Consider the following 11,611-nt stretch of genomic DNA (forward strand, 5'->3'; position numbering starts at 1 on the left):
CTCACCTAACTGGTGTAATATAGAGGCAGCAATATCTGTTAGTGTATAATGATGTTGGTTTATTAATACATGACATATATCAATAAGATACTGCTTTGAATTGAGAGAGGATTCCAATTGTCGTTGTATCACAGATACTAATTGACTTGATTTCCTATAATCAGATATTCCTGTTGCAGTTTGTACATACTCTTTAGTATCCAGTGGTATCAGTCCTTTAGCATACAGTGCATCAGTTACTCTGTAAAGGTTAGTAGTAATAACATCAGTGATTACATCAGAATGAGTCCTTAAAATATCCTTTGGATTACCTGCAGTAGTGTATCAGTTAATGAGTGTTGTATTAGTGTATGTTTACCTGATGTAGTACTAGTAGTGACAGGTTTATTAATTACAGAAACTGATGATGATACAGTAAATACTACTGGTACAGTACTAGTAGGAGCATCAGTATTACCTATTATACATTTAATATAATTATTAATATATAAATACATGATCATACCTCCTGTACATTGGTGTACTTGTAACTGATCATTAATAGTTTGTAATAAATTGATCTCTTCTCTTTTAGTCAATGCATTGAGTACATCTCTCCATGTTGCTGCAGGATATGTATTCAACCATTTTGAAAATAAAGCTAGCTTTTGATGTTCAGGATTCACTTGTTCAATTATTGTAATTTCAAGTTGTGCTATTCCAGGTAAGAGAAGACCAAATGATTGCCAGTCAACAAGTGGTTCAAGCCATTGAAGTAATAGGAAAATATCAGGCTCATCATCAATCATAGGACCAGGATTGAGTTCAACATCTCCTGATAAGAGGAGGAGCATACGTAGACAAACAATCAAATAGAGATCATTGTAAATCAGGTTAGAACTGCTGCCTCCAGGTAAGACTACTGACTGTAGGTAATTCGTATCAGTAACAGTAACACCAGTAGTACATTGTACTTGGTAGCAGTTACCTAATATAAAATACCAGTAATTATACAAGTACAAAGTTGCAATTGTTGTTTACCTGCTAGAGGAATCATCAAGATGTGTCTTAATAAAGAGAGAGAGTGAAAGAGGAGGAGTAAAGCAATAAGAGACAGAGCTGCTGGCAGTTTAGATGTTTTCTCTCCTGATGTAGTACTGCCTGACTTGCTGTCTACTGCAGCTTTGAATGAGTGAGAGTGGCGGCCATTAGCTGGTCTACTGGAGGCAGCTTGACAGTAGTTCCACAGTCCAATACTTGCTCTCCATTGAGAGACATCAATCATCTTGTAAGACAGTTCCTTGCCCTTGATAAAAGTAACCCTTAAGAACAGATCAAAGAACACACCACAAAAGTGGGCACAAGTCTCCTTATAAGGGCATTGGCAAAGAGTGCATAATACTACTCCAAAGGTAACAGGTGGCATCTTAAAGAAGCTTTTGAGCCTCAAGAGCTTTTGTGTAACATCTGCTTGTTAGATCAAAAATTAATAGACCAGTCTAGTGCACACATATATAAGATATGTTACCAAAGTATCAGTTAGAGTCTATAAGCTGATAATTTTGTAACATATTTTATATACATGTGTGTGTGTACCATAGACTGGTCATTAGAGTATATTAGATATATTATAGGTCTGTCTAAACATCACTTTATTTGCAATAGCATACATTGTAAGTATTGTACATGATACATAGTGAGCAGCTTGGAGTACAATAAGTGGGCTGAACTATCATTGAATTACCGTACAGCAGGAAATATTTGCGGGGAATTAAATTTTGCGAGTTTGCGATTCCATTTAAAGCGCAAAATTTAAATCCGCAAAATAATGAATTCATGCATGACCACAGTAGATAATGCTACAATAACTGTCAAAACTGCAAATATTTAATCCGCAAACCAGGTTATTTTTAAGGATTCGCAAAATTTTTCTCCGCAAAATTAACCAGCTGTACGGTATATTCATGGATCATTATCAATTTTATGTGAAAGTGATTCTCTACTACATTGTTACCATTATTATGACCAAATAAGGTCATTTCACACAATGAAGGCACACTTCACTATAAATTACATCTATACAATCACAGAAGAAAATTCCATTGAATAGAAGTATGAAACAATCAAACTGATGTAACACAATCAATAATAATTATCGTACACATACAAAAAGTAATAATTAAATAAATGAAATAAAATGATTATACACACAGAGTCACACAGTGTATTTACTGTCATTATAATGTTATTATTAATTCTTTATTTTCCTTGCAAACAATCTTGTATAAACACCATCTAATAATAAATGAAAATAATGATATTATCAATAGATTGATGTGGGCATTAGTGAATAGTACTGTAAAAACTGTAAAAATTCTATGTAAATTTATCATTGTTACTAGTTGTTACTATTAATAGTACCAGTAATAGTGTTACTATTAATAGTATGAGGTACTTACTGTCTCCTTGAGTGAATTCAACTCGTCTCACTTGATCTCTATCAACTTTATAATCAATACTAATGGAGGAAAGAGAGAGGGAGGGGTAAAGGAGGAGGGAGGGACAGAAGAGGATAAAAGAGAGAAAGAAAGGAAAAAGGGAGAGAGAGGGAGGGAAGATGAAATAAGAGAAGGAGCAATTCAAACAAACACAATAACTAAAGACAACATGTAGAGGCATATATACATGTATGTTATTACATGTACCATATTTCCTTGTGGGAATTCCTACTCTTAATAAATGTCCATACTTGTTTAAATGTCTATGCCACACACACACACACACACACCTTCCACTTGACACTGGTACATGCAACAGACAGATGACTTATCATTAAGGAATTATTAATTGTCTACTAAATGGGTCTTTATAAGAAATAAGTGTCTAGGCATTTCCACAAGGAAATACATTATTTATTTATTTATTTATTATTGTTTACCTGTTCTGTAGTGATATATTCAATTCTTGTTTTGTCATGTCAAAGTAAGCAATCCTTAGTGACGTCACTATCTCAGTCTTCCTCCTAATAAATTTAATAATAAATTAATAATAATAATAGAGACAAGCTATGGCGTTGTTTGATGTGCGTGTCTTGGACACTGACGCTAAGTCTTATCTCCATCGTTCACCACAGTCAATAGAGGAAGAAGAGGAAGTATTTTGCTGCCTGTGCTGATAGACATGTTAGTTTCACCCCTCTATGTTTTTCTGTTGATGGGCTAATGGGGACTGAAGCAAAGTCATTTTTGGATAGATTGGGTGATTTTCTTGCTGTCAAATGGGGAAGGCCTTATAGTATTATAATTCATTGGTTAAGAGTAAGACTGAGTTTGGCACTACTGAGGGCCACTGATTTATGTGTGCGTGGCACCAGATGTAAGTTTCGCTCAGCGAATATTGAAGACGGTGCTCCTTTACATCCCTCAATGACATTCTATTCCTAACTTAATTATATTATTTTCCCCAACTTATTTCATTATATATTTCAAATTTTATTGTATTATATTTTATTTTATTATTGTTGGTAATAAAAAAAAAATAATAATAATAATAATAGTAAATAACAAACTTCATGTACATAATCCCCTTTTTGATTTGCCTTAAAGCCACTTATTTTTAAGTAGACAAATATTTGCGATTTGTTAATAGTATTGATTTAATGTGTACTAATATTTTGCGATTTTGCTCATTTTTTCAATTAATAACTATTAATAAATGTGAGTACTAATTTTTGCGATTTTTAAGCAACTCGCAAAAAAACACAAAAATTAGTACTCGCAAATAATAGTGGCCTTAAGGTATTTAGGTATACTATAGTATAGGGACATTGGCGGGGCCAAATTTTGCCAAAAATGAAAAGTAGAAAAATATCAATTTTTATAATTTTTCCTGATACATATACATCTGCTTATGTTGCGTAGAAATTTTGAGCTGATTCCAATCAAAATTGGATTTTTTTTACAAATTTTTAAAGTTAATCAAAAATTGGACAAAAGTCCCTGTACTAAAGTACAGGGTCATTGGCCGAATTGTGCCAAAAATAAAAAGTAGAAATTCTCAATTTTTATAATTTTTACTGATGCACATTATGTGTACTTATGCTGTGTAACAAATTTGAGCTGATTCTGATCAAAATTGAATTTTTTTACAAATTTTTAAAGTCACTTAAAAATCCCTGTACTGAAGTACAGGCAACATTAATTTTCATGAAAAATGACATTGTACAGTGACACACAGTTCAATGTGTATGTGAGTATATAGTGATAAAGAAGATCCTTCTTTCTTTCTCTCTCTCTCTCTCTACTTCTCTCCTTTCTACCATTCTCTGGCCATTATTAAAATCATATTAAATCATTAATAAAATACTTACGCGCTAATGAAGAGCCTGTCCTGATCAGCAGGTACATGTATAATGAAGAAGTTATCAGGTAGGAGACTAGCACTAATGTGACTCACATCAGCTAATGATACTCTGTGCTGTACCTTTATTGAATTAACTTCCAATAGATACAAACTACCATCTATTAATATAATTAATAAAATTAATTATATTAATTAACTCATATTAATTGTAAATTGACAAATTTTTGAGGCTACATGTAGGCCAATAACACATTTAAATTGCTAGTATCATGACTTAAAAGCTATTTTTAAAATTAAGGATTTTTAAAATGATACTGTATAGCTCCAAATTTTCGTTGGTCAAAATTTTTGTCAGTTAGGTATTTTTACTTGACAAAAATTTTAACTGACAAATTTTTTGTTCTATGTGAGTATGCAAATTAATTACAAAAATGACGAAAGTTTTACTGACGAAAATTAATTTTAACAGAAATTAAGATTTTGAAGGACAAAATTTGGAGCTATATGGTATTTCTCCAACCTGATACCCATGGCCCTAAGCCACACCCCAAACCCCACCCCTCCTATAACTGACCGGTTATCATCATACACCATTCCCTCAGTCGTCCTCTTCTGCTAACTTTAACAACAACATCTGAGAACATCACCATATTCTCACCTAAAAACAACAACAACAACAACAACAATGATAATGAAGTTTTATTTACATTATTTTACCTCTATGTCACATGTTTTATTACATGTACGTCAATTTATCACAAAAATATGAAATTATGACAAAATGCAAGTTTCTCAAATCGCAGTCAAAATGCTCCATAATAATTTTATACACAACATATTCATATTCAATAATGAATTACAAACAATACACTTCATTAATAGACCTCTCGAGGTGAGAATGAATTACGTCACAAGAGTAAATACGGCAGTGGGTGTGGTAGAGAAGGAAATAAATTCCATGGACGGCAACTTTCTATGGTGAACCAATGAGCAAAAGCAGAAAGCAAGCTATAGTAAAGAATCTGCTGCACATTGCACCAAATCTGTTTTATGAGATGCTTGGTAGCACCTATTCTTTCTTCCAACCAACTTTTGTAGCTTGAAAGAGTTCCAGACCTCCTAGACAAATCATTTTTATAGTTTACTCCATTCCTTCTTCATTGAATCTTGCCGTCCAAAATGGCGGCCAATTATTACGCGTAGGTGGATACTGTAACTCAAAATAATGATATTCATGAACTTAGTCATTCACAGCTCGAGAGGTCTATAACTGTATGTACATGTACCATTAAAACCATACCGTAAAGCAGGGAAATTTTTGAGGGACTAAAATTTGGCAAATTGCTAAATTTTGGTGATTGGCAAATTTTAATTTGGCAAATTAGTGGCCACGTGCCATTGAGCATGCGTATAATGGCTCAGAATGGCGAATTTTATTTTGGCAAATGGCTATCAAAAGGCAAAATTCACCAAATTTAATTCCCTCTAAAATTTTCCGATATATGGTACATTGTAACACACCAAAATAGTCAATAGTACATTATGATTGATGATGATACCGTTTTTATTCAGGATAGCTGTGATTTTAGGATTGTCCGCCAGCTCCAGTTTATCAGATACGAAGCTTTTCATGTCAGAGGATCTCCTCCTCACTTTGGTTGCCCACCTCTGCTGGTGAGTAACGAACTGATCCTCTCTCTCTTGAACGTCTTCTTCTTCCGTTAGGGTAGCCATTTTGCTAGAATAGACACAGTGACACACCCTCTTCAATTTAATTAATTAGCACTTTAATATAACAGTCATAAAAATTTTGTTTTTATTTTATTTTTGACCTATGTTCACACATCTTGTAAAACTTAACTAAAAAATAAAAGCATAAAAATTATTGTAATCACTAAAAAAATTCCAAATTGCAAATCTATTCTATTGTCCACTTCTGCACTTCATTGTTCACTTCGAAACCTATTATAATAATGACGTAATTCACTTGATCAGCAAAAATCATCATCAATACCTTTTAATTTTAGCTTTCAAATCCTCATCTACAGGCTCACTATTCTGTCTTTTAGCATAAACTGTTTCTAATGCATCTTTGAAAGTAGGTTTAAGTTTACTCAAATTAAAATATTCCCACAAAGCCGCTGTGACGGTTGCATCATCATCACAATAATACCAAAGAACTGCAGTTTCTTGAAATTCTCCATGAGCAGGAAGGAATCTAGAAACCTTAAATGTGCATAGATCTATAATTAATTTTGCACTTTCATTTCTCTTACTTCATCCTTATGAAGATGAAACGGATAAGTTGAATACATTTTGCCATAAAAGTAATGAAATTGTATTGGGTCATCTTCTCCCATTCCATAATTAAATTTTGTGTCCTAAAAATATAGTAATGAGAAGAGAAAAAATATTTGCTTCTCACAATTGACTTTAAATTGTTTTTAATTTCTTCACTTGTGATTTCATTTATAGTTTTAGCAACACAAATTGCTATATCTTCTTTTTTAAGTTTAGGATCCTGATGGCGTCCAACAAACTTCCATATTTTTCTTTCCTTGATTTTCAGAAAATAATCCTGTGACCAAGATTCATGTAGCTAGCTAGATCCAGTAGTTACTTTAAAAATTTACATACCCTTGCTTTCTTATTAGCTCCATCAGCTGCAGTTATTTGCTAAAGTGGGAGCAAAAAATATTTTAAGTGATTGGAAACTTACTATTTTCACATGATTGTTTTCGGTTTTCTTCATTATAAAATCTTCAATTGTATCATCAAGCAATTGAAAGGAATCCTTATATTCCCAACATTCAAGTAATGGTCTACCATTGACTCGAATATATTTGTTAGCTTTAACTAATGCAAGTAGCATCCTGTTACATAAAAATAATCTTTAAAAGCATTATTATATTATTGCTAACATCTCCTGTATGACTGCAACTGTCTTGTGCCAGTACACAGTGCGGTGCAGCAGGTTCCTTGTGTGAAATAGCTCATAAAGATTGAGTGCATCCTTAAAACAATAATACAATGCATGAATTGTATTAAAAGGTATAACAATACTTTTTCTCTAGAGCAGATATGATGAAATCCATCATCACATTCCAAAATTTTAGCAGTTTGTGTATACCGCCTGTAATTGAATAGTGTTACATCACAAAATTGTGATAACTGTACCTCCAATCAAAATTGTTAGGTAGTCCCACACCACGGGCATCACGGGCAAAGTAGTCCATTTTATCAACATCAATACCAGTGAATCCATTAGCAACAATCTAGAAGTGTCATTAAAACTCGTGTTTTTTTAAATAATATAACTGACTTCAAACAAATAAGACTTCCTTTTATATGTCCCTCCTTCAGGTGTTTCCGTCTCCCAAAAATTATCAATTTTGTCTTCATTCTCCTTACACTTTTTTTGACACAATTCATACTTTTTTGTGACTTTTTCATACTCCTCTGTATCATTTTCAGAATTTTTAATTTTCTCTTCCAACTCCTTCTTTTCTTCTTCATGCTCCTTTTTTTCTTCTTTATATTCCTAAATATTTTTAAAATTACAAAGGAGGCATTAACTTACCTTAAAAATTTCAGAAAATTTGATCATGTTTTGAACAAGTTTAATGTATTGTTTCCAAGTATTTTCTTGTTTTTGATCAGCAGCATTTTTTGGAAAAAATTCTTTTTTAACAACAACCATGACATCTTGGATTAATTCAGCAGATCTATACTCATGTTTTCTTTCATTTTTCTAATTGTTATTTACTATTGATAAAACTGAAAATTTAGACATACTTACTTTTAGCTTCTCTGGGTTCTCTTTTTCTAAATGTCTCTTCACTGCAAAATCATAAAGATGTGAGTAAGGTCCGTGGCCTGTATAGAGGAACATTGATACATTTGAAGCACCTCATTATTAACTCACCTAGATCATGACACAGAGCAGCAATTTGAATACACTTCTTTTCATTGGGGGTTATAATATTTTGTTGATTTTTGTTTAATGCATCAACTAATTGACTAGCAATATAACATACCCTGTCAGAAAATAACTAAAATTATACTTTATGTAGTATTAACTTTACCCAATTGAGTGTTCAAATCTTGTATGAGTAGCTCCAGGATATACGTAACACACACCACCTAAAAAGTGAGATATACATGTATTAATGCTAAGTACATGTCAGTAGTCTACAACAAAATGCTTATATATAAACAGTTTACCTAATTGCTTGATCTTCCTCAGTCTCTGGAATTCTGGTCTATCAATAATCTTAAACAAATATTTATCAAGTTGTATGGATCCATTAACAGGATCCATTATTGTACCAAACTCCACTGGTGGTGTAGCCATCCTTGCTTTAGTGCTTCCCTTGGCACAACAAGCTACTCACCGATACATTTACTCATCACAACAGTGAATCCTTATAAGGAGATGTTATGAGTAAACTGAGGCTGTTTGAATTTGAAATTACAATAACACGTAAAGTGATGTTGATGCACATCACCATGTAAACAAGGCTTTGTTGTAGAACCAGGTACAGCTCAACATATATGCGCATGCAGATTGCAGTTACAGTAACAAATGTAAAATTTACTTCAAATATAAAAATACAAAAGAATCAATGAGTTATAAACTATTTTCTTATTACTATAATGTATATAAAACTTGCCAGTTGCAACCATTAAAATTCTCATTGGCTTTCTTTGCTCCTATAGCTATACACATATACAATAATGTTATTAATAGTTTTTATTTTACCTTTCAATAATTTTTTGAAAGTGTTCCAAATGGTCATCACCAGCATAATTTCTTTCTTCTTTATACAATTTTCCTTTTCTGGCATAGCTTCCTTCCAAAGCACTTTTGAATTCAGTTGGAAGTTTATGTGTGTTTAAACACTCCCACAAAGATCTTGCAATTGCTTTAGTTTCATCATCATGATCATCTTTCATATCATAATACCAAAACACTTCCTCTTCTTCAAAATTAGATGGAAGGATTTTGGATACCTGTATTAAAAGAATCATCATCTTTTGAATATAATAGATAGTCTCTCACTTACCTCTTCTTTCTCAATATGAAAAGGATGCTGAGGATAAAACTTCCCATAAAAGAAATGGGGTTGAATGGGATCTTTACTCCCTTTTCCATAACTGAATTTCACAGGCTATAAAACAATACTTTTGAGGCTACTACTGACAGCTATCTCTTACTAATGGTATTATTTTTTCTTTAATCTTTTTAACTTCTGATTTTTCTTTAGCAGCACATATAGCAATGTCTTCATGCTTCCAGTCCTTCCACTTCTTCCAGTCTGTATCATCAAGCTTTGCTTTATTTGTACGCCCTAAAAATTTTGGTAGCTTTCTGTCTCTTATATCAATAAAATATTTCTGAAATGAATAAAATTAATTACAAAATTGTTAAAATTTTGCTTACTCTTGGACTAGTTTCATCAGTGCTGTCAGCTTTTTTTATGCACTATAATGTAAGTATAGTGTATAATATAATTTTTAAAAATATTGAATTACTAGTTGCTGAAGTTGCTGAGATTCAGTTGTTTCGCTGTCATCAGAGGATTGCATAGGCTCTGTAATCACATGTACTTCCTTCATTATAAAATCTTCAATTGAATCATCAATCAAAAGAAAAGCATCCATGTTTTGCCAACATTTTAGAAGTGGATAAGATTCTATTCCATCATCTTTTCCTTTGACTTCAACTTTGATGGTAGCATTTTGTAAAGCTTTCTTGATTCTGTAATACAGTACAAGAATAATACTTGAGGAAGAATTTCTTACAAATCTTCCACTATAACTACAGTCTTGTGCCTGTACACAGAGCGATAAAGAACATTTCTTGTGTGAAACAACTCATAAAGTGATAAGGCATCCTACAAAATGGTACCAATACATGCCATAATACTTATTTAAATAATCTTATTACTTTATCTCTTGAACATATATGGTGAAAGCCATCCTCATCACACTTAATGATTTTTGCTGTTTGAGTGAAGCGTCTACACAGATAGAGTATGTCAGCTGTTGACATTCCAGTATATGTATGAATACCTCCAATCAAAACTGTTAGGCAGTCCTACACTACGGGCATCACGGGCAAAGTAGTCCATTTTGTCAACATCAATACCAGTGATTCTATTAGCAACAATCTATTGATAAATAAATGAATAAAATGAATGAATGAATGACTACATAAGACAGCCAGCCACATGATTAATTAATTTTTCCCTGCAAGAGCCAAAAAGCAATGCAACAAATACTTACTTACCTCAAAAAGAAAAGCTTTGTCCTTATATGTTTTGCCACTAGGTAGTTCAATTGGCCAAAATTTTTCCTTGGTCTCTACATCATTCAGATCCCTCTTTTATACCAAAATCAAAAATATAATACAATGATTCATTAATTCCACATGCAAACAAACAAGTAGCTATACTTCAGAAAATGTAATCATATGCTGAATAAGCCGAATATAAGAGTCCTTATCTTTTTCCAGTTCTTCAAATGTGAGCTTGTCCATCAAACGTTTGACAATTAATGCTGATCTATATTTGTGTTTTGCTTTCTGTGTATTTATTATGGACGAATATCCAAGTATAATAATAATTTACCTTTTGGTAATTCTTTTTTCTCCACATAAGAGTCCACATTCTTATTGTCACCATATTCATCTTCTTTTGATGTTATAAACTCTTTCATTTCCTTAAGTCCATTAGGCTTTGTTTTTAATTCCTTGTAATATTCTTTGACAGCAAAATCATAAACATGTGAGAAAGGTCCATGCCCTAAGCATTAAATGAATTTAAAGACAATGTGTTGATACATACCAATGTCATGACACAATGCAGCAATCTGTACACACATCTTCTCTTCTTGTGTGAACCATTTAGATAGGTTTTCCTCGTCTGGAGGACGGTGCTTGTTTAAGGCATCAACCAGTTGGCCAGCAATATAACAAACACTATTATACAAAATATATGCATGCATAATTTATCATATATTACCCAATAGAATGCTCAAATCTTGTGTGAACACCACCAGGATACACATAATATACTCCACCTAAAAACATAAGTACATGTAATGAGAAATGACTCAGTACCAGTAGTATTATTATAGTTTAGACTCACCAAATTGCTTGATCTTCCTTAGTCTCTGGAATTCTGGTCTATCAATAATCTTAAACAAATATTTATCAAGTTGTATGGATCCATGGACAGGATCCATTATGGTACCAAACTCTACTGGT

At 32.5% G+C, this 11,611-nt stretch overlaps 5 protein-coding genes across 6 annotated transcripts; all 5 read right to left on the reverse strand.

The window, feature by feature from the left end:
* Positions 1-2,144: 2,144 nt before the first annotated feature.
* On the reverse strand, positions 2,145-6,099 carry LOC105314726 (unconventional myosin-Ic-like). The gene is made up of 6 exons (XM_011409072.2): positions 5,901-6,099; positions 4,916-4,999; positions 4,349-4,499; positions 2,918-3,001; positions 2,439-2,497; positions 2,145-2,274 (listed from the first exon to the last, which is right to left on the reverse strand). Exons 1-6 carry the CDS (start codon positions 6,073-6,075, stop codon positions 2,231-2,233), a joined length of 597 nt encoding a protein of 198 aa, XP_011407374.1. The 5' UTR covers positions 6,076-6,099; the 3' UTR covers positions 2,145-2,230.
* A 53-nt stretch (positions 6,100-6,152) lies between these two features.
* LOC100631676 (uncharacterized) lies at positions 6,153-7,694 on the reverse strand. Of its 2 annotated transcripts, XR_002187555.1 has the most exons (9): positions 7,664-7,694; positions 7,519-7,616; positions 7,405-7,474; positions 7,263-7,354; positions 6,979-7,214; positions 6,767-6,919; positions 6,618-6,722; positions 6,356-6,567; positions 6,153-6,303 (listed from the first exon to the last, which is right to left on the reverse strand). XR_002187555.1 is itself a non-coding variant. In XM_020003619.1 (4 exons), exons 2-4 carry the CDS (start codon positions 6,699-6,701, stop codon positions 6,285-6,287), a joined length of 315 nt encoding a protein of 104 aa, XP_019859178.1. In that variant the 5' UTR covers positions 6,702-6,722; positions 6,767-6,962; the 3' UTR covers positions 6,153-6,284. The 2 variants fall into 2 exon arrangements, 1 of the variants encoding a protein (XP_019859178.1); XM_020003619.1 differs by lacking the exons at positions 6,979-7,214; positions 7,263-7,354; positions 7,405-7,474; positions 7,519-7,616; positions 7,664-7,694 and having other exon boundaries at positions 6,767-6,962.
* A 218-nt stretch (positions 7,695-7,912) lies between these two features.
* LOC109580114 (deoxynucleoside triphosphate triphosphohydrolase SAMHD1-like) lies at positions 7,913-8,733 on the reverse strand. Its single transcript, XM_020003616.1, has 5 exons — positions 8,566-8,733; positions 8,427-8,484; positions 8,267-8,379; positions 8,141-8,217; positions 7,913-8,092 (listed from the first exon to the last, which is right to left on the reverse strand). Exons 1-5 carry the CDS (start codon positions 8,693-8,695, stop codon positions 7,913-7,915), a joined length of 558 nt encoding a protein of 185 aa, XP_019859175.1. The 5' UTR covers positions 8,696-8,733.
* Positions 8,734-8,914: 181 nt separating this feature from the next.
* On the reverse strand, positions 8,915-10,921 carry LOC100631802 (deoxynucleoside triphosphate triphosphohydrolase SAMHD1-like). Its single transcript, XM_020003618.1, has 11 exons — positions 10,799-10,921; positions 10,634-10,726; positions 10,417-10,514; positions 10,292-10,364; positions 10,147-10,238; positions 9,877-10,102; positions 9,785-9,826; positions 9,559-9,738; positions 9,408-9,512; positions 9,104-9,354; positions 8,915-9,060 (listed from the first exon to the last, which is right to left on the reverse strand). The coding sequence occupies exons 1-11, from the start codon at positions 10,880-10,882 to the stop codon at positions 9,036-9,038; spliced, it is 1,269 nt and encodes a 422-aa protein (XP_019859177.1). The 5' UTR covers positions 10,883-10,921; the 3' UTR covers positions 8,915-9,035.
* Positions 10,922-10,938: 17 nt separating this feature from the next.
* Positions 10,939-11,602, reverse strand: LOC109587373 (deoxynucleoside triphosphate triphosphohydrolase SAMHD1-like). Its single transcript, XM_020003617.1, has 4 exons — positions 11,493-11,602; positions 11,367-11,424; positions 11,190-11,323; positions 10,939-11,147 (listed from the first exon to the last, which is right to left on the reverse strand). The coding sequence occupies exons 1-4, from the start codon at positions 11,587-11,589 to the stop codon at positions 10,939-10,941; spliced, it is 498 nt and encodes a 165-aa protein (XP_019859176.1). The 5' UTR covers positions 11,590-11,602.
* Positions 11,603-11,611: the final 9 nt, after the last annotated feature.

Source organism: Amphimedon queenslandica, unplaced genomic scaffold (assembly GCF_000090795.2).
Source record: "Amphimedon queenslandica unplaced genomic scaffold, v1.1 AMPQUscaffold_12595, whole genome shotgun sequence".
Taxonomy (NCBI): Eukaryota; Metazoa; Porifera; class Demospongiae; order Haplosclerida; family Niphatidae; genus Amphimedon; species Amphimedon queenslandica.